Source organism: Octopus sinensis, linkage group LG10 (assembly GCF_006345805.1).
Source record: "Octopus sinensis linkage group LG10, ASM634580v1, whole genome shotgun sequence".
Lineage (NCBI taxonomy): Eukaryota > Metazoa > Mollusca > Cephalopoda > Octopoda > Octopodidae > Octopus > Octopus sinensis.
The window spans coordinates 75,369,803-75,393,769 of record NC_043006.1 but is presented as its reverse complement, the minus strand read 5'-3'; the positions used below and the strand labels follow the sequence as shown (position 1 = coordinate 75,393,769).

Sequence of the window (23,967 nt, the reverse complement as noted above, 5' to 3'; positions counted from 1 at the left end):
TATATGTGTGTGTGTGTGTGTATACACACACACATACACACACACATATATATATTAGGAGAAATAAGGTACTCAAAAATCTGGACGGTTTTATATTTACAAATATTTATTAATAAGTCACATGTTTTTATAAATCATATATTACCGCTTGCTAAAATTTCCCCAAGACACCTGATGAAGGCTGGAAGGTATATCAGTTGAAGTGTTGTGTTAACAACAAACAAGATGAGGCCAAATATCCGTCAAATGTAAATAATGTAAATAATGTACAGAAACTACAGTATTAGAGATTTTATTTTTTGATATGTCAAGTCAATTCATTCCATTCCTCATTTGAACTAGTTTCAAACAATGATTATAGAATTATGATTTAATGGTACGTAGAAATATCAAGGCTTGTTTGATTATGATAATTAACTAATTCTTTCACTCTATTTATTCCAGTACTTTGAATATGTTTGTGCTTGTTGTGTGTGTATGTCTATGTCTGTAGAATTACTCGGTCAATGCTTATTCTTCGTTCTGCAAGTCTTCATTATTCTCAAAGAAATTGATTAAAAACAACATATAATGAAAGCAAAGAGAAATATAAACAAAGGAAACATTAGATGACAAGCGATGAAAGAAAGAAGAGATGAGAGACGAAACGAGAGGGAGAGAGGGAGAAAGACTGGTTGTATATGTGTTAGGAGAACAGAAGCCATATTATGTAAGGTCAGAAGCACCAGCAAACCAACAATCATAACACAAGCCAGCGTTTTGACAACTGAAGAATCCTTAATAAAGATGACAAAGTATGGAGAAAGCAATTTAAAGTCAAACATCAGAAGTTAAAACGCTAACCTTTTACCATTTAAACTGGCCACAGCTAGACCAAATCTAACTGTTTTAAATGCAACCTGGCCAGATCCAGCCTCTCGCACCTACTCTACAATGTCATTCTAAAAACAAACAGTCACATCTTCAAAATCTTGATACTATAGTATTAGGTTGTCTGGGAAGTTCTGAGTGTTTTTTAATAGGCAAAAAGGGATATAAATAATTGACCTTTCAATAAATCTTATTCAATGAAATAATTTCCATTATTATTAATGACCTCTGCCCATCTCATCATCATCATCGTTTAACGTCCGCTTTCCATGCTAGCATGGGTTGGACGGTTCGACTGGGGTCTTTGAAGCCAGGAGGCTGCACCAGGCCCAGTCTGATCTGGCAGTGTTTCTGCAGCTGGATGCCCTTCCTAATGCCAACCACTCCGTGAGTGTAGTGGGTGCTTTTTACGTGCCAGGCGAGGCTGGCAACGGCCACGATCAGTTGGTGCTTTTTACGTGCCACAGCATACAAGTTGACTGGTTTTGAAGACAAAAAGTTACCTACATGCATTTTGACTCAATCTAAATCATTAAGAATTTTTCCTTGCAATGAGTTCTGTAGAGACAAAAACATATGGTAGTCAGATGGTGCAATATCAGGAGAATATGATGGATGGGGTAAGATATTCCAGCCAAGTTCATGTAACTTTGTTTGGGTAGCCAAAGACACATGTGGTTGGGAATTTTGTTGTCGGAAAACTACTCCTTTCCTGTTGGTAATATCCAGCCTCAATTTGATTTTTGGTTTTAGATTAACCAGCTGATGACAGTACACATCAAAATTAATGGTCTGGTTTCATGGGAAAAGCTCATAATAAATATTACCTTATGATCCCACCAAATACAATGCACTGATCTGGCAGTGTTTCTACAGCTGGATGCCCTTCCTAACGCCAACCACTCCAAGAGTGTAGTGGGTTCTTTTTACGTGCCAGGGGAGGCTGGCAACGGCCATGACTGGTTGGTGCTTTTTACGTGCCACCAGCACAGAAGCCAGTCAAAAAAGAAATATACTACAACACAAATATGAAATTTTTGGTTATCCATTTCAAATGTCAATGAAGAGGAACTGAAATGAAAAATAAATCTATTTTCAGTCAAGAACAGGGAAGAGATTCACTACCACTTCAAGCAACAATAAAGTTTTAACCGTGTTACATTTCAGGTGTGTTCGATGAAGCATTAAAAGATTTAGGTTAAAAATGCTCAGAACGTTCTGGACAACCTAATATAATGCATGATAAATTTTAAAAAATGTGAATGAAGTATTATATTTTACAGTAAAATCAGGATGTTAAACCATGGAACAAAGAGGCAGTGGACTCAAATCTGTTTATATTTCAGCAGTAACTGCAGTCTAACTACTTTATAAGTTACAAACCCTAGAATTTCTAACACACATGTATAAAGACACACAAGTGTGTGTGCGTGCGTGTGTAAGTGTGCATAGGAATGTGAGTGTATGTATGAGTGTGAGAGAGGGGTGAGTGGAGAATCATTAAGTGGACACTAACATCCTGAGCGTTTTTGTAAGCCACTATTTTTTCATAACTATCATTGTGGCTATAAGTATCAGTGTGTATACACACATGCACACACACATACATACACAAACAAAAATTTATACATGCATACACACACACACACACAATACATATATGTATTATATAATATTTGCACTCACGCTTGTGTGTGTGTGTGAGAGAGAGAGAGAGAAAGAGAAAGAGAGAGAGAGAAAGAGAGAGAGATAAAGGATAGATAAATAAGAGAAAGAGTGAATATCTGTTCAGGTTGGGTAACTTCAACACAGAAAAATATTTGAGGCATAGCTAACTTACTAGATGTTTACATGAGTGTGTGTGTGTGTGTGTATTTATATTATATATCAACATAGATAGACAGACAGGTAGATAGATATTGTTTGTTTTTATATAATAACAAAATCAATTTTACATTAGACTGGAGGATTACTCAATACATTTGGTAGAGTATAAATTTATTGCTACTTAACAAGAACAGCATTGACAGTGACTTCAAAGTTTCAGCCAGCTAAGCCCCATACATCTATATGAGGAACCGCTTTTCTTTAATGCATGGTTCATTAAATAAAACGACTATATTAAAGTTTTATTATTTTTCTATATATATTTTTTAATATCTTGCAAATTTTCTAAATTACCTTTTTTTGACAGTTGGTTTAGAACAAAAGAGTTTCCAATTCCATATCCAACGATTCCAGACCTTTACAGTCTCATTAGCAAGAACTGAATTGAATATATTTGACACTTGTATTGTTTCTTATATCCTGATTGAATTTGTGTATATACATGTCTGTATGTGCATACACACATGCACACACAAATATATATATATATATATATATATATATATATATATATATATGGTTTGCCGAAACTATGCATAGTCCAGGAAAGATAGAGTAAATGTTTTTATTTTTCATTCCCTTTCAGAATTGCAACTATAAGTGGCTTGGAGTTTTAACTGCTCTTTCTAGTGAGTCAGATGTCCTATTATGGTCATCTCTTATGTGTTTAAATGTACACTGTTTTATATATATATATATATAAATATATACAGGTGGCCCAAAATTAGGTTTACGATTATTCAACTATCTCTTTCGCATTCATATATTAATAGCTTACATCTTAATTAGAAAAAAAAATTAAACCATTATTCTATGCTAATTTATATAATAATATGTTTGTAAGATAGAAATTTACGTGTAATAAAATGTTTTAAAAGAAATTTGAAGTAATTACATGATAACTGTAAACCTACTTTTGGGCCAGCCTTTATATATATATATATATATATATATATATATATATATAAACACACACACACATGCTATATTTTGTTATATAGTCCTAACTATATCAGCATAGCAAAAAGGCATGATGATGATGATGAAAATGATATCATTATAATCATTATTATTATTATTATCATTATTATTATCATTATTATTATCATTATTATTATTATTATTATTATTATTATCATCATCATCATTATAATTAAGGCATTGAGCTGGCAGAATTTTTAGCATGGCGTGCAAGATGCTCAGCAGCATTCCATCCCTCCTATATTTCCTGAGTGGAGATGCCACCGGGGTCGACTTTGCTTTTCAGCCCTTTCAGGGTTGATGAAAAATGTACCTGTCAAGCCCATTGCTGGCCTTGCACCAAAATTTGAAACCATAATCATCAATATCATCATCGTCATCATCATTATTATTATTATTATAATCATAATATTAATCAGAATTTTTAAAACCAGCAAATTTTGCAAAGCGCCATATATTTTACCTTTTTGACGTCCCCACCAGAACCGAGTTGGCCGTTGTTTTTGTTATTGTTTTTATCACTATCCAGCGATGGGATAAGGTTGTTTATCGTATACAGAGCCATAGTAAACTAGATTCCCAACTGCAGCTTACCAAATGCAAAAACAGTAAAAACAGTAATATGTCACCTTCCCACACTATTATTAGAATTTAGTTCAGAGGAGTACCACAGTGGTAGGTATGTTGTTGAGTTTGCTTATTATTCGGCTCTCACCTATAAATGTGCTGCCAAGAGATAGGATCGTGGTGTTGGTGGTGGGGGGAACAGGTGATAAACAGAACAACAGAGACAGCCTTGAGTTGTAAGCATCCTCGTCGCAAGAAGGCATATTAACAGTAAACAGGTATCAGTTCCAGTATCATCATCATGCCCATCATGTTCACAAGCGCAAGCATAGCTGTGTGGTTAATTAAGCTCACTTTGCAACCAGGTGATTTCAGGTTCAGTCCTACTGCATGGCACCTTGGGTAAGTGTCTTTTACAATAGCCGATGCCTTGTGAGTCAATTTGTCAAATGGAAACTTTGTGTGAAGCTCATCATATATGTGTGTGCATGTGTGTCTGTGTGTGTGTGTGTGTTTGTGTTTCATGTTACACTATGGAGGGGATATGCTTTCACTGAGGAAGGTTTACATAATGGACGCATTTCTTATTAATATTATGCAAAACTGAAACATACATATTAAATGATTTACCATTTGGTGTCATTTCATTATTACAACTATCTCCGCCTTCCCTACTTTTAGAATTTCCTCTGTTTCCGAAAAAGAGTGCCTGCTCGAAACATTAAACCATTTTTCTTTCCTTCCCTGAGCATCTGCTAATGCTTTACATGTACCACGTCCTCACGTTGTTGTTTATCTTTTTGTTTGTTCTTCTTTTTTGGATTTACTATATATATACACACACACACACACATATAAGTCCTCATTAGGGATCGTATAATCCAAGGTATTCCACTGGTTCAATCCATATATAATGGTAAAGTATATTTCACTTTTAGATTTGGTTTGCAAGATTCTTTCTGTGAGTTCGTGTGTTGAAGCATATTTTGTTGTGTCTGGAGAGAATTATTCTCTTTTGGTCCATTATTATTTAACACATTGAAAAGGCTGCAAGACGCTATGAACATTTTAGGAAAAAAACAGAGATAAGTAAATGAGTGGAAACTTTACCAGCGAGTGTATTAAATAATAAGGCATTAAAAGAGAATGACTCTCCCTTGACACAACATCATTTGTATATATTTAGGATTGTTGAAATTGAAGGAAATTGGGAGAAAAACAAGAAGAAAAGGGAGAATAAAGGGATGTAATTACTGATTTATTTGCATGTTGTAGAAAGATGATTTTTTTTTTAAAACAAAGCTCTCATATGTTGGTGGCAAGTAAAAAGCACCATTCAAGCGTGATCATTGCCAGTGTCCCCTAACTGGCTCCTCTGCCAGTGGTATGTAAAAAGCACCGTTGGAGCATGGTCAATGCCAATCACGCCTGACTGGCTCTCATACCAGTTGCATGTAAAAAGCACCCACTACATACTTGGAGTGGTTGGTGTTAGGAAGGGCATGGCATCCAGCTGTAGAAACTCTGCCAGATCAGATCAGAGCCTGGTGCAGCCTTCTGGCTTGCCAGCCGTCAGTCGAACCATCCAACCCATGCCAGCATGGAAAGCAGGCATTAAACAACAATGATGATGATGATGATATTGATGATGATGATAACAAATTAAAAAAAACAAATTAAAAAAATTGGAAGTTGAAATCTCAAAAAAGTTAAGAGAAATACCTGTGATGGAATTACAATGAAGAACTTTTTTATTACAAAAATATGTGTGTGTGTGTGTGTGTGTGTGTGTGTGTGTATGTATGTATGTATGTATTACTGATACCACGTACTTCATATGTTTTGTTCATGTAATTATTAGCTGTGAGATTTGTCCAGAAGCACATAAACAAAACACATAAAAAAAGCACGTAAAAAGCATCCAGTCCACATTGTAAAGTGGTTGGCATTTGGAAGGGCATCCAGCTGTAAAAGCCAAGCCAAAACTGACCTCGCTTGTGCTCATGCCACATAAAAAAAACACTCAGTCCACTCTGTTGGGTGGGTGGGTGGGTGGTTGGTGTTAAGAAGGGCATCCAGCTGTAAAAAACCATGTCGAAATAGCCACAGTAGCCAGGTGCAGTTTTCTGCTTGGCTGGCTGTTGTCAAACCATCCAAACCATGCCAACATGGAAGGCAATGATGACAATGGTGATGATAATGATGATGATGATGATGATGATGATGATGATGATGATGAATTAAGTATGTGGCACAATTAATGTTTACATTATTAAAGCTGCTAAACATAAAAACTTTTAAAAATACATAATTATGAAATGAACTCAATTAGTCCCAGGTGTGTTCATATGAGTAAAGATATGACTGATATGGTGATAAGGGGATGATTATGATGAACTTGCTATCATACTGATGGGGGTGGGTGCCCATCCTTATCTGTCTATCCATAGTCACTCCTTATAATGTGGAATAGCCCTAGCCTAGACACATCCTTTCACCCCGCCCCATCACCTTTCAATTTTATGCCCCCTTTTTCTCAATAACCGTCATTAATATTCCTTTCCTTATCCCTTGTTGTCTGCTATACACCCCATCCTCTCCTCTTACCAGCCCCGTAACTTCACTTAGAATCACTGCCCACTCTCTCTTCATTTCTTCATTCAGAGGGGCTACTTTAAGCCCTTGGCCTTGAAATTACAAGGAGACCATCACAAGCACTGGTACCACAAAAATATGCATTGAGTACACTCTGTAAAGTGAGTGGCATTAGAAACAACATTCAGTCGTAGAAACTGTGTCAAAAGAAGCACTGGAGCATGCTGCAGTGCTCTGATTCACCAGAATCTGTCAAACCATTCAACCTATTCCAGCATGAAAGATGGATGTTAAATAATAATGAGTATATACAAGACATTGGTTATATTTAGTGTAAAGTTAATTATCTCCCCTGTGTTCTCTGTCTTTTCCTGAATGCAGTGAACACAGTTACCAAATCATCTTGCAGGTTTTAACAAGTTGATAGATGATGAAATAAATTAATATTTCAGCCAGGAAACCCTGGATAGCAAGATTTGACGAAAGAAGGTTTGAAAATGCAATTTAAAACCTTCTTTCATATATAATTCCACTCGTGCGATACCTCACAACTCAACTTTGTTATATATATATATATATATATATATATATATATATATCACGTGATCACGTGACCGACCAGTCCATCAGATGTAGTTACACATCGCTGGTCACAATGCGTTCGCATTGTTTTAGCCTTCGAATGACGCCACCCCGCTGGCTAAGCGAGCAGGCCAACAGAAGAAAGAGTAGGTGAAAGAGTACAGCAGGGATCACCACCCCCTGCTGGAGCCTCGTGGAGCTTTTAGGTGTTTTCGCTCAATAAACACTCACAACGCCCGGTCTGGGAATCGAAACCGCGATCCTACGACCGCGAGTCCGCTGCCAAAACCACTGGGCCATTGCGCCTCCATATATATATATATATATATATATATATATATATATATATATGTGCGGGGGGTGGCAGGTCAAAAAATAGAAATGACAATTCCTCTGTCAACTAAAACAAGTTGAAGTAGGATTTGCACTCCGACCTCATAAAACCCTCACCAGCAATAACAACCCTAACGACTTATGGATACTTAGATGACCATACACACACACACACACACACACACACCACACACACACACACACACACACACACACACAGGGAACGACTTTTCTATTTAAAGATGTTGTACTGAAAACATGACTGCTCTAACTTAAACTTTTTAATTAATTATAGTTTAAAGTTTCTTTCTATATGGTTATCAGAACCTTATAATTAGTTTAGAACAATAAAGTTCCTAAATTCATCTTTATCAACATTTCCAGGTTATCTCAGCCCCATCTTCAGGATATACATTACTTCAGGCTCCTGTGCTGTCCTTTCTATATTCTATATTCTAACTGTTTGTAGGTGGTTTGGTTACAATACTTATGGTGTTCTGCTCTTATGAATATTTTTAGTAATGTATTAATCCATTCTATAATAAAAATGCATTTGGTTATATATGAGTGAGGATTGTGTGCTTTTTCATGGTTGTTATATCTGCATTTATACCTGTGTGGGTGAATTTGCTCTTGTATTGTTGCACAGCTTGGTCTAGAAATATGTAAAAATATCTGTTATCAACTCATATTTATTTAAATTTTATGATTTCCTTATTACAAGACAGAAATACAAACAAAACTAAATAGAAAAAAAACTATCATCCTATATTAATTCCACAAAAAAATATATCTTGATTAGCTATGGAAATCCTATTATTGATAAAATACAAATCAAAACTCAGTAGGTGTATTTAGCACTGATGGAATAAATTATGAAAGTGATTTAGAGTAAAGAGATAAATGTGACTAGGATTTTATTAGTTACATTATTCTCACCATGTTTTACTACCTACAAAAAAAGTGTGGCAATAACACCACTATCACTGCTTTGTTTAGCATTTGAGACTCTGAGAAAGTCTAAAACAGTTAATGGACTGAAGTAACAGCATTGACTTCATCAAAATATAAAGGACTAAGAATGAATTATCAGAAATCATTGCATGTGGAAGGGAAGGTGTATGTCAATATGAAATGGGATGTTGAGTTACATCCCCTTACTATTTTACTCGTTTCAGTCATTTGACTGTGGACATGCTGGAGTACCACCCCTAGTTGAGCAAATTGCCACCAGGACTTATTCTTTGGAAGCCTAGTACTTATACTATCGTTTGCTTTTGCCGAACCACTAAGTTACGGGGACATAAACATACCACCATCAATTGTCAAACAATGTTGGGGGACAAACAAAAACACGCAACATATACACACACACATACACACACATATATATATATTATATATATACATATATACGACAGGCTTCTTTCAGTTTCCGTCTACCAAATCCATTCACAAGGCTTTGGTTGGCCCGAGGCTATCGTAGATGACACTTGTCCAAGGTGCCACACAGTGGGAATGAACCCGGAACCATGTGGTTGATAAGCAAGCTTCTTACCACACAGCCACTCCTGCACCTATATAAAAAAGAAATCTTAATGCCTCAATAAATAAAAATAAATTTAAAGAACAATCAAACTGCTACAAAACCTTGGAAGGTAGTACTTTAGTATAGCCATACCACAATGATAAAAGCCAGTTAAAATAGAAATAAATAATACCAAAGTAAAATAGTATCTCAAGAAATGGATTATGAAGCGCGAATTAACTCTTATGAAAACATAGGTGTTTTTTGTTTTCCTCTTTTAATGACAGCAGATCATTTTCAATTTATATCTAGAATAGAAACCATGAATATGAGAAAAGAAATAGCTGTCAAAAGAAAACTAAGATAATGCTGCAAAGTAAAAAGACGAATGTCATATTTTCTTCACATTATTATCATGTGATAGTAAATTAATTTTATTGTCATTCAAGAAGTGCCCCTTGTTTCCAGCTTCCTGTGAAAACCTGTTGTACCCTTCGTGAAATATTATTTTCTACTCTATGCACAAAGCCCAAAATTTTTGGGGAGGGGGCCAATCGATTAGATCGAACCCAGTATACAACTGGTACTTAATTTATCAACCCAGAAAGGATCAAAGGCAAAGACGACCTAGGTGGAATTTGAACTCAGAGCGTAAAGACAGATGAAATACCGATAAGCATTTCTGGCGTGCTAAAGTTTCTGCCAGCTCGCCGCCTTTCATGGAGAAATATTACCTTACTTGGAAACGGATGAGGGCTGGGGACAGGAAAGGCATCCAGCCATAGAAAAATCATCAGTGAATAATCAGCAAATCCACCCAAACCATTCAAGCATGGAAAAGTGCCCATTAAAAACAACAATGATGATGATGATATATATACATATATATATATATACATATATATATACATACATATATATATATATATATATATATATATACATACATATATATATATATATATACATACACACTTATATATATATATATACATACACACTTATATATATATATATATATACATACACACTTATATATTGTTCATCCATCTAATGTACTTTTACAACTCAGCAGTATGTTGCATGTGTGATCAGGGAGTGGGATGTTGGACTGAATCAGCAAGACTTATTATGGTTAAAATTCACAGAAAAAAAAAATTCATTGACTTTACCATGGGAATTAGTAAATCAGAGTGTTTCAGACAGAATCCTTCTTCAAGGAAAAAGGAGAGAAAATACAAAACAAGTTTTACAACCTCTGAATTAAAAAAAAAAAAATTATTAAAAAAAAAACCTGGTTGTGACAGTTATATGTATGTGTTTGTACATAAATATATAAATACATATGTATGCATACACACATATACACTGGTCTCATTGAATTTCTAATGCTGAATTCTCTCTTTACCTCTCTACAGCCTGTACAATATCATAGTGGGCTCTCTTGTAATAAGCCTGCTAGCTACGCCCAACCCTCCACTTGAAAATTGTGTTTTGCACTTGCCTTCCTGCTTCTCACTACTAACTTTTGTTTTTTTCTAAATTCCACATCAGATATTAAATACAGTTCTCCACCCTCAGGAAATTTCTTGTCTCCCAGCTGTTCTTGCAATACACAATACTGAATGGTGCCAAGTACCATGCCAACTACATCAATTTCTCTCGTAACTTCCAACACACCTGATGTATCAATGTGCCAAAAGATTAGTCGACACACTAATTGGGGTACAAACAGACACATCAGGTGATGGACTTTATGTATGTATGTATCATCATCATCATCATCATCGTCATTGTTTAGTGTCCGCTTTCCATGCTAGCATGGGTTGGACGATTTTGACTGAGGGCTGGAAAATCAGATGGCTGCACCAGGCTCCATCTTTATCTGGCAGAGTTTCTACACCTGGATGCCCTTCCTAACGCCAACCACTCCGAGAGTGTAGTGGGTGCTTTTTACGAACCACTGGCATGGGCGCCAGTCAGGCGGTACTGGCAACAACCTCGCCCGAATCTTTTTACACGTGCCACCGGCACAGGTGCCAGTGAGGCGACGTTGGTAACGATCATGCTCGAATGGTGCCCTTTTACATGCCACGGGTACGGAATCCAGTTGGCTTCTCTTGCAACAATCATGCTCGGATTAGCACCCTTTTAGTACATGCACAAGTGCCAGTAAGGTGACGCTAGTAACGATCATACTCAAATGGTGCCCTTTTATGTGCCACTGGCACAGAAGCCGGTTAGCCGCTCTATCAACGATCACACTTGTATGGTGCTGTTTGCACCCCGCTAGCACGGATGCCAGTCATCGAATTGGCTTTGGTTTTGATTTCACTATGCATATATAGCTTTATATGTTTATGTATTTGTTTTGTTGCAGGATTCCAAATGTGAAATCAGGGGTCAAAACAGATATTGTTATATTTTGGGATGGTCCTTATTTTTTTCTTGCCAAATAAGCACAGGCATAGCTGTATGGTAAGTAGCTTGCTCATGATCAGAGACGCTCATGTTGTCAGCCACTAAAGGACATGCTCAACTGGTTACGGTCAAACAACTGACAAGCAAATCTGTGGTATTGAGCAGAATATTTGCTGCAGCCCATCTTTTATACCAAGACAAAACAATGTACATGATAACACTTCCACTCAGTTAAGATCAAAAGCCATGAGAGCCACTGCCTGGTACTGCATGAGGGCATTTATTATTATCATTATTATTATTATTATTATTATCATTATTATTACACTGTGTGCGTAAGCAAAAGTAGGGTATTGTAATCTCCCATGCTTGTCTGCATGTGCAAAATTACAGGAAAACAGCTGAACCGATTTTCACCACATTTGGCAGACATACTCATTGGGTGAGTAGCTTGAAATGATGAACATCTAGTTTGATTATGCAACTGTGTGTGTGCACATGCACACATGTTTGTTGAGTGATGGATTCGAGGGTTTCATTTATTTACGACATGATTTCTTAATTTCACCAGAGTATAAATACCCATAATGGTGATAATTTATTACTAGATTTCTTAGTTTTACCAGAGTATAAATAACTATAATGGTGATAGTTAAACAAAAAAAAAATTTAATTGCATTTACAAATTTCCTGATGAGTAAGTGGCCATATTATTTTGTTCACTTTCTTTTTCATAGGAATCAACCCTCGTCTGCATGATAGATCATGGTGTATTTATGCTTGAATACACGTGTGTGTACATACATACACAAATAAATACATACACAGATATGAGTGTGTGTGTGTGTGTGTGTAGTAGTAGTGGATTTGACAGTTTTGTTTATTTACGAGTTGATTTCTTAATTTCACTGGAGTATAAATACCAATAATGGTGATACTCAAAAGAAATTTTTTAAATTAAAACAAATCAGTTAAGTTAAAAAGCATGGGTAAGCAACACATTATAAGCCACTCTATAATATGTGAGAAAATTTATCTGTGCACAGGATATGCATTGCTCTTCCAATGCCTTTTCTTCTCATCATCATCATTATTATTATTATTATTATTATGATTATTTTTATAATTATTACTGGCAGAATGGTAAGCGTGCTAGGCAAAATACTTAGCTGTATTTTGTCTCACTTTTCTCATCATCATCATTATTATTATTATTATTATGATTATTTTTATAATTATTACTGGCAGAATGGTAAGCGTGCTAGGCAAAATACTTAGCTGTATTTTGTCTCTCTTTTCTCATCATCATCATTATTATTATTATGATTATTTTTATAATTATTACTGGCAGAATGGTAAGCGTGCTAGGCAAAATACTTAGCTGTATTTTGTCTCTCTTTTCTCATCATCATCATTATTATTATTATTATTATGATTATTTTTATAATTATTACTGGCAGAATGGTAAGCGTGCTAGGCAAAATACTTAGCTGTATTTTGTCTCACTTTTCTCATCATCATCATTATTATTATTATTATTATGATTATTTTTATAATTATTACTGGCAGAATGGTAAGCGTGCTAGGCAAAATACTTAGCTGTATTTTGTCTCTCTTTTCTCTCATCATCATCATTATTATTATTATTATTATGATTATTTTTATATTATTACTGGCGAATGGTAAGCGTGCTAGGCAAAATACTTAGCTGTATTTTGTCTCTCTTTTCTCATCTCATCATTATTATTATTATTATTATGATTATTTTTATAATTATTACTGGCAGAATGGTAAGCGTGCTAGGCAAAATACTTAGCTGTATTTTGTCTCACTTTTCTCATCATCATCATTATTATTATTATTATTATGATTATTTTTATAATTATTACTGGCAGAATGGTAAGCGTGCTAGGCAAAATACTTAGCTGTATTTTGTCTCACTTTATGTTCTGAGTTCAAATTCTGTGGAGGTCATATTTGTCTTTCATCACTTCAGGGTCAATAAAATAAGTACCAGTCGAGCACTGGGGTCAATGTAATCAACTAACCCCTTCTCCCTAAATTAGCAGCATTACAATAGCTCCTACTTTTAAGTTGAGGCGATGAGGAGGCATACCAGGTGGAGCGAGTGAGTTTATGAATTCGAATGGATAGTTCTGAACCTCCTCTTCATTATTGCAGGACACTGAATCTGTGCTTAAGTACGTTTTAAGTGCCTCTGGTATAATACTAAGAACTTTTTCATTTATTGCAAAACTGAATTTCTAGGAAATAAAATTACTTGTTTTTCCATTTCTTCTGGCGTGCAGTTGTTGAAAATTTCTGGGTATAAATGTACAACTTGAAACAGAAAAGAATGAAGTAATAAATGGATTTATGAATGAAAGTTTGGTAATTGTGTTTATTTCCACCACATGACACTTATTGCTGCAAACATGTTTTAACTAACCTATACTATACACACACAAATAGATTCATATATATATGTCTCGAGTTGTAGCTGTAATTCAAAGGGGCCAGCCTTGTCATATTCTGTGTGAAGCTGAATCTCCCTGAGAACTATGTTAATGTTATGCATGTCTGTGGAGTACTCAGCCATTTGTGAGTTAATTATATCCTCGTGTGGTAATGGAAATTGAAATGGACAGCCAATATTTGCTGTGTCTATATATCTATGTATGAACTTTTCTTTGGATTTATGTATCTACTTCTCTTGCGATGTGATAAACATTTAAAAACACAAAACGAACACTGTCACCACTCACTCTCTCTCTTTTCTCTCTCACTTTCTCACTCTCTGCCACGCTCTCTTTCTCTCTTACTTCTCTAATCTCCTCTCTCTCGCTTTGCCACTTCTTTGAAGTGTGACGCACACAATAAGTACATACAAAAACAAAAAGTTAGTGTATTAATATTATTGATGATGATGATAATAATAATAATAATAATAATAATAAAAATAATAATAATAATAATAATATAATAATAATAATAATAATAATAATAATCCTTTCTACTACAGGCACAAGGTCTGGAATTTGTGGGGAGGGGGATAGTCAATCACATTGACCCCAGAGTTTCACTGACACTTAATTTATTGACCCTGAAAGGACGAAAGGCAAAGCCAACATCAGCAGAATTTGAACTTAGAACATAAAGACAGACGAAATGCCGCTAAGCATTTTGTCTGGCATGCTAACAATTCTGCCAGCTTGTAACCTTAGTAATAATCCTTTCTACTACAAGCACAAGGCCTGAAATTTGGAGGAGGGGATAGTCAATAACATCGACCCTAGTACTCAGCTAGTACTTAATTTATCGACCCTGAAAAGGATGAAAGGTAAAGTTGACCTCAGCGGAATTTGAACTCAGAATGTAGCGGCAGACAAAATACCACTAAGCATTGTTCACAGCATGCTAATGATTGTAGCAGCTCACTGCCTTAATAATAATAATAATAATAATAATAATAATAATAATAATCCTTTCTACCATAGACACAAGGCCTGAAATTTGGTGGGGGGACAGCCGATTTGATCGACCCCAGTACACAACTGGTACTTAATTTATCAACCACAAAAGGATGAAAGGCAAAGTCGACCTCAGCAGAATTTGAACTCAGAATGTAACAGCAGACGAAATGCCAATAAGCATTTCACCCGGTGTGCTAATGATTCTGCCAGCTCACCGCCTTCTTAATAATAATTATGATGATGATGTTGATTTCCAATTTAGGCACAAGGCCAACTATTTTTAGGGGAGGGTTTAATAACACTGATCTCACTACTTAACTGGTACTTTATTTTGTAGATGTCCAAAACCATGAACTGCAAATCTGACCTCAGCAGGATTTGAACTCAGAACAATGAAGAGTTAAACGACACACCGTGGAGCATTTTGTTTAGTCTGCTAGCAACTCTGCCTCTCCACAACCCTGAAAATCCTTTAGTCCCGTTTCTAATTTAAGTGTCAGGCCAACAATTCTGAAGGGAGGTATTTAGTTGCTACCACCAACTCCCTTTACTGGACAGGTATTTTGTTCTGTTAATAGGAGCACTCCGTCGGTTACGATGATGAGGGTCCCAGCTGATACGATCAACGGAACAGCTTGCTTGTGGAATTAACGTGCAAGTGGCTGAGCATTCCACAGACACGTGTACCCTTAACGTAGTTCTCGAGGAGATTCAGCATGATACAGAGTGTGACAAGGCTGGCCCTTTGAAATACAGGTAAAAGAGAAACAGTAAGAAAGAGTGAGAGAAAGTTGTGGTGAAAGAGTACAGCAGGGTTCACCACCACCCCCTGCAGGAGCCTTGTGAAGCTTTAGGTGTTTTCACTCAATAAACACTCACAATGCCCGGTCTGGGAATCGAAACCGCGATCCTACGACCGCGAGTCTGCTGCCCTAACCACTGGGCCATTGTGCCTCCACTTTTTGTTCTGTTAACCCCCAGAAGGATGATACCAAAGTTGACCTCAGCAGGTTTGATCTCAGAACATAGCAAGCAAGACAAATTGGAAGTTACATGACTTTCGGTTTGGACAGTGACAGGAAATGATACAAACATCATGGGAAAGTGCACGTGCTTTTCATTTCACAATCATATATCATTCTATTTGCATTCAGACATTGTGAATTTGAGCAGCTTCTTTGAATTTATTATTGAATTCTATGTTGTATGCAGAGCACATATAACTGCATGTTAAAACTGGAAGGAAAAGGAGAAGAAACAAGAGGGGGGAAAAAAAAAAATGTTAGAAAAGTTTCCATCCCAAAGATATAAATTATCTTTAAAAACCAAAAAGGAAACGACTTGTTCTCTCTTTTTTAAGAAAGCAATTAAAGAAAGTTGGACAACTTTTAAAAGACAGAAATGGACTGGTTACGACAGCAGCTGGTTTGGAAACATCATTCTCTCAAAGTAGTAGTAGTCTGTCTGCGACAGTGTGTATGTGTATGCGTGTGTGAGTATTAGTATGGGTCCATAGATACCTATATATATATATATATATATATAATATATATATATAATATATATATATATATATATATAATATATTTCTTTATTGCCCACAAGGGGCTAAACATAGAGGGGGCAAACAAGGACAGACAAAGGGATTAAGTCGATTATATCGACCCAGTGCGAAACTGGTACTTTATTTATCGACCCCAAGAGGATGAAAGGCAAAGTCGACCCCGGCGGAATTTGAACTCAGAACGTAACGACAGACGAAATACCGCTAAGTATTTCGTCCAGTGCGCTAACGTTTCTGCCAGCTCGCCACCTACATGTATATATATATATAGGCGTAGGGGCGGCTGTGTGGTAAGTATAGGCGTAGGGGCGGCTGTGTGGTAAGTATAGGCGTAGGAGTGGCTGTGTTGTAAGTAGCTTGCTTATGAACACTTGGTTCCGGGTTCAGTCCCATTGCAAGGCACCTTGGGCAAGTGTCTTCTAATTTATCCTCAGGCTGACCAAAGCCTTGTGAGTGGATTTGGTAGACGGAAACTGACAGAAGCCCATCGTATATATGTATGTGTATGTGTGTCTGTGCTAGTCCCCCCAACATCGCTTGAAAACCAATGCTAGTGTGTTTACATCTCCGTAATTTAGCAGTTCGGCAAAAGAGACTGATAGAATAAAGAATAAGTCCTGGGGTCGATTTACTCAACTAAAGGCAGTTTTCCAGCATGGCCATAGTCACATGACTGAAACAAGTAAAAGAGTAAAAGAATATATATATAAAAACAGCATCTCTCATCTTTGAAATTCGTAGACACTCTCACAGCACAGACGTGGACAATATATCACTTTCTCCAGATACAAACCAATCAATAACAAACACAACACCTGGCCAACAGTTTGGCAATTTATATCATGTCACCATGCTGTAATCTGATTGCGGCAAAGAAAAGACTTGAATGTTAAAATACTTCAGCCCACCTAAGGAAGTAAATCAACACAAATTCGAAGGTTACAGGTTACTTCAGTAAGCAGTGGCTGCCTTGTAAAACTGATGAGTGCTTCAGTAGATTTCAGGTAAAATTCCTCTTGAAGAATGAGAATAAGCCAATGAGGAAGCTCTTACACCAATAATTTCAATCTTTTACAACCTAAAGCAAACCGAATATGGCACTAATAGTGTTATGGCATTTTGTCCGTGCCAGTGGCAAGTAAAAAGCACCGACCGAGCGTAGCTGTTGCCAGCCTCCCCTGGCACGTAAAAAGCATCCACTACACTCACAGAGTGGTTGGCATTAGGAAGGGCATCCAGCTGTAGAAACACTGCCAGATCACACTGGAGCCTGGTGCAGCCTCCTGGCTTCCCAGACCCCAGTCAAACCGGCCAACCCATGCTAGCATGGAAAACAGATGTTAAACAACGACAATGATGATGATGATTATATAAAAAAAGAGGGTATCTTTTACCTTTCTTTTATTTTTGTTTCAGTCATTAGACTACAGCCATGCTGGGGCAGCCCATCTCTTCTGCGGAATAGCTAAGTTATGGGAGACATCTCTATTATAAGTGAGTTTGAGTTGTGTGTAGCATCCACTATTATCATTATTATTATTATTATTATTGCCTTCGCCTTAGTGAAGGTTGGGGTATTGTTTTCAGTCGTGCTTGTTTGTTTGTCCATGGACAAGATATTTCAAGAACTGCTGGCTGATTCGGATGAAACTTTCAGGGATGCTTGGCTTCGTGACTGGCATGAACCGATTAGATTTTGTGGGATCAATCCGGTACCGGACAAGGATTCTGGATTATTTTTCTTTTTTTTTTACTTAATTTTTGAGAGCGGTCGGGTTCATTTTTAGCATTCTCGTTTGTGAGAGCAGTCGAGTTATTCCAGATATTCTCATTTTAAAAATCATCTGTGGCTAATTGTTGGGAGGACATTGGTGTTGCCTTGGTAGAGGTTTTGCGCTCTCTCAATGCACTTGTCATTATTATTATTATTATTATTATTATTATTATTATTAAAGTGGTGAGCTGGCAGAATCATAAATATACTGGGCAAAATGCTCCGAGTTCAGATTCTGGCAAGCTCAACATAGCCTTTCATCCTTTCAGGGTCAATAAAATAACTACAAGTTAAGCACTGGACTCAATGTAATCGACTTAGCTCTACTGCTAAAAATCACAGGCATTGTGCCAAAATTTGAAACCATTATTATTATTATTATTATTATATTATTATTATTATTAAAGTGGTGAGCTGGCAGAATCATAAATATACTGGGCAAAATGCTCCGAGTTCAGATTCTGGCAAGCTCAACATAGCCTTTCATCCTTTCAGGGTCAATAAAATAACTACAAGTTAAGCACTGGACTCAATGTAATCGACTTAGCTCTACTGCTAAAAATCACAGGCATTGTGCCAAAATTTGAAACCATTATTATTATTATTATTATTAATATTATTATTATTGTTAAGGTAGTGTGACCAGGCAGAATCGTTAGAATGTTGGACAAAATGCTTAGTAACAATTCTTCTGGTTTTACATTTTGAGTTCAAGTTCCGAGGTCAACTTTGCCGTTCATCCTTTTGAATCAATGAAATGAGTACCAGTTGAGTACTGGGGTGAATGTAATTGACTAACACCCTCCCTCAAAATGTCAGGCCTTGTGCCTATAATAGAGAGAATTATTAACATTAAATTCCACCAAGGGTCAACTTTACCTTACATTATTATATGGTCGATAAGTAACTACTAGTTGTGCACCGGGAGGTGGGGGTGTCAATGTAATCAACTTCCCCTTTCTTTCTCTAGTTTTGTGCCAACATTTGAAACCATTATTATTATTCTTAACGACCACAGAATACATATTCTTCCAAAACTATCCTAGAATACTTTTCAAAAACAAAAATAAGCCTTTTATGTAGGTATAGGTATAATTAGTATTTCAAGAAAGCTTCTCTGAATTATCAACACAAGAAGCAATTGTGGTTAAATGGTATCAAATAAAGTGATTGGTTTGCTGACAAGTTTGGACCTAATGACATCAGAACAATAATACAAACTCAGATCAAAAGACAAAAGACTATTCCCTGTCTAAGTCACATGTCATTAGATCTGAATAAATGACAATTTATACTTTTTCTCTTTCAGACATCTGGGAATGATCTCAATCTTTACTTAGCTCTCCCCCTCTCTTTACTCTCTTTACTCTTTATCTATCTATCTATCTATCTATCTACTTCTCTCAATTGTACTTTTGATATAAAATAACAGATAAATAAAGTCTTATAATTCTATGGGTGATTGAAGATACTTTTGTCTTTCGGACAATGTCCTGAAGTAAGATACACTGAAATAACTGAGAGAAATTTGGCAAAGTGGAACTTAACTACTTCCAGACCCCAGGATGAGAGAGTCTTCTCAAAATTCAAAGATTTTTTTTTTCTAAGAGAAGGGCCACAACAAATAACCACAGGCTCTCTCCCTGGCTCATGGGCCATGGACCAATGTACCAGGCAAATCCAACTGACCCACCTCACAGGTCATGACCCTGTGGGTAGAGATGAGGTCAGCATTGTAAACTAACATCCCAACAATTAAACAATGCCACCACTACATAAAGGAGTAAATTCTTTCCTTGTTCTTTCTTTAGTCTATGCCACCTTACTCATAGACATTGATTCCAATTTAAGAGAAAGTTTGCCTCCAAGCTGTGCAAGATGACATTGCACATGCCAACTCCGAGACAGTGCATAGTCTTGTGTCTCACATAAGTTCAAAGGCATACATCACGCGAGCCTGATCATCAGGCTTGAACATCCCCATGCAGTTATAGCAGAAAATACCCAGTGACAGGTTGCTCTGTTTGATAAAAACAGTGGCCTACAAACTTTAGCCATCTTTGTTTGAAGTCAGTCTCTCAATAAATCACCTGAACTCAAAGAGAACATTATGACCATACTCTTTGGTGAAAATACTGGTGTAGATGATCTTAGACTTTCATCAATGCCTATTGAGTTATCTGTCAATTTCTGCCACCTAAGCTCTCCCGTATTCTCCCTACCAGTGCAGATGTTAACATTCGCCTTTCATACTTAATTTATCGACCCTGAAAGGATGAAAGGCAAAGCCGACCTCGGCGGAATTTGAACTAAGAACCTAAAGACAGACAAAATACCACTAAGCATTTCACCTGGTGTGCTAATGTTTCTGCCAGCTCACCGCCTTAAAACACATAAATATTAATGTCATTCATGGACAGTATTTAATTTCTTTAGCCCTATTATCAGTATTTTTCTGTTGAAACACATTTTTCTTCCGATTAATTTTGAAATTAATAAAGAATTTAGTAAAATAATTTTGTCATTATGAAGTTGGTATTTGGATCAAAAATTGGTTTCAAATTATGGCACAGGGCCAGCAATTTTGGTGGATAAATTGATAATATCAATCCCAGTGTTCAACTAGTACTTATTTTATCAAATCTGAATTTGAACTCAGAATTTGAACTCAAAACAGCAGACACGGAAAATGCCACTAAGCATTTTGCCAGGCATGCTAACAATTCTGCCAACTTTCCGCTTTGTTTATATCATAAAATTTAACATGAGCTTTTGATAGGTTAGGTCAGGTCAGGTCAAATAAGGTAAAGGGGCATGCACCATTGCATGTCACTGCACCCACCATTTATCAGTATATTCTCAGGTCACCCTAAACAACCCTGCCAACAGTGTTTCAGTCAGTCCCCACTTCTCTGAGATGCTTCCTCATCCACTGTGACCACATGGCATGAGGTCAACCAACACGAGCCCTCACCCCAGCCAGATCCTCAGACAAGAGAACACAATATACAGGATTCAACTCAGAAAATCAAACAACATGACTGGCAACAAAGTTTGAGAGGGGGTTTTAATTTAGATCACCTTAAACCAGGTTTGTATCCTAGAACAAGGTGCGGTCTCAGGTATGTCGGTATAAAATTGGTTAACAATCTAAGACGCGGTAAGAAGCTTGCTTCTCAACAACATGGTTCCAGGTTCAGTCCCACTGTGTGGCACCTTGGGCAAATGTTTTCTACTACAGCCTTGAACTGACCAAAGCCTTGTGAGTGAATTTGGTAGGTGGAAACTGTAAGAAGCCTGATGGATATGTGTGTGTGTGTGTGTGTCTTTGTCACCCACCACTGCTTGGCAACCACCGCTCTTTCACAAGCAGTGTTTGGTGTATTTAGATCAACATAACTTAGTGGTTCAGCAAAAGGGACTGGTAGAATAGGAACCAGGCTTAAAACAGAATCAAGTACTGGTGTTGATTCATTAAATAAAAAATTCTTTGGTGCCCCAAACAACTGCAGTCTAATGGCTAAAACAAGTAAAAAGATAAAGAATAGTCAATGAGAGATGAAAATACCAAAAAACAAAAAAACAAAAGGAAAAAACAAGAGAAAAAAGACGGAAGTTGTTATGAATAGTTGTTGACTGAGAGGGAAAGAGAAGTGTTGGGAAGCTTCAAGAATTTGATAGAGGGCCATTTTTTAATTATTCGGTTGTTTTTTTTGGGTTGTTATTTTTGTTTTCTTATACCAATAATGTGTTTTGCTTAACAATAACAGACTATCATTATCCACAAGGAAAAAAAAAGAGAAACATTTGAAAGCAGCCATCAAGAAGAGCAGTGACAGAAGCTTTGTTTAAAAAGCAAATGGGTCTCTTTTTTTTTATGTGTAATTAAGAAGAGACAGTAAAACAAAACAGGAACCATGTGAGCAGATGAAAACCTAAAGCTAAAACTCAGATAATACCAACATTTTTTTTTTATATAACAAGAACAACAACATCAATAACAACAGTACATTATATTTAGCAAAAGAGCAAAAAGAAAAGGCAAACGGAAATTTTCTGCTCAACAAGAAAAAATCCAGCTTATTAGAAAAGTAATATATGTCACTAGTGTAGAGTGGAACCTATAATTAGTGAAGAAATTTGGACAAAAGTCTTCGCATGACATTCATGTGTCCGACAGTAATTGATTCATAAATGAAAAGAGAGAGGGGGAGAGTAATAGAAACAGAACACAAATGAAATGAGAAACAAAAAGAAAGAAAGTAACAAACAATGTATAGTTAAAGGAGATGACACTACTTCTAAATGACAACAACTACTGAAAAGGTACGCACATATGATAGGTTGCAGGTGTGGCTGTGTAGTAAAGAAGTTTGCTTCACAGCCACATTGTTCCGGGTTCGGTTCCACTGCATGGCACCTTGGGCAAGTGACTTCTACTATCGTCTCGGGCCGACCAAAGCATTGTGAGTAAACTTAGCAGACAGAAACTGAAAGCAGCTCATCATATATATATATATATATATATATATATATATATATATATACACACACACACACACACATGCATAAGAGGGATGACCACTAAGTGGACATCCATTATGCTAGACCACTAAGAAAAGATTGTTCTCAAGAAAATTCAGCAAACGCCAGAACATAAGCGAGCAAGACAAAATGTCCTTCTTATACATATGTAATATAATTTTTCTGAATCTTCAGATTTTTCAATATGCTAGGCCACTGGTTTTAAATTGATATAAATCAAATTAATATTCAATTTTTCACTCTTATTATTTAAATTTATATATCTGATTGTGAAGACCCGACAAATGAAGTGAGTTCATGGCTCGCAGGACGGCCTGCTGTGCTAAACTTGGATCGTAGAGTGACCCGTTGTGCTTGAGGAGACCTATTGAGTCAAGTACGTCAATACCAACATCAAAATAAAAATCAAATGGAAATTGTAATTAAGATACCCGTGCCGGTGACACATAAAAAGCACCATCCGAACGTGGCAGATGCCAGCGCCACCTGACTGGCGTCCGTGTCAGTGTCACATAAAAGAACCAACCAATCGTGACCATTTGCCAGCCTCCTCTGGCCCCTGTGTCAGTGGCACATAAAAAACACCCACTACACTCTTGGAGTGGTTGGCGTTAGGATGAGCATCCAGCTGTAGAAACACTGCCAGATCAGACTGGAGCCTGGTACAGCCTCCTGGCTTCCCAGACCCCGGCCGAACCGTCCAACCCATGCTAGCATGGAAAACGGACGTTAAACGATGATGATGATGATGTATATATATATATATATATATATATCAGCAGCAAAAATATTCAGTATCGAAAAATAACAACAATATTAATATAGGTGGTTGCAGGCCTAAATCAGA

At 36.6% G+C, this 23,967-nt stretch overlaps 1 protein-coding gene across 6 annotated transcripts in view; it reads right to left on the bottom strand.

Annotated features, from left to right (window-relative positions):
- Positions 1–23,967, bottom strand: part of LOC115216820 (solute carrier family 12 member 2) — a 371,203-nt gene that overhangs the window by 89,859 nt on the left and 257,377 nt on the right. Inside the window, exon 1 of one of the 6 annotated variants that reach the window (XM_036506828.1) lies at positions 4,202–4,355. The exons of the other annotated variants lie outside the window; for them this stretch is intronic. Within the exon in view, the coding sequence (XP_036362721.1) occupies positions 4,202–4,303 (102 nt within the window). The 5' untranslated portion in view covers positions 4,304–4,355. Of the gene's footprint in view, positions 1–4,201; positions 4,356–23,967 lie in introns of those variants that run through there. 6 annotated transcript variants of the gene reach the window in all.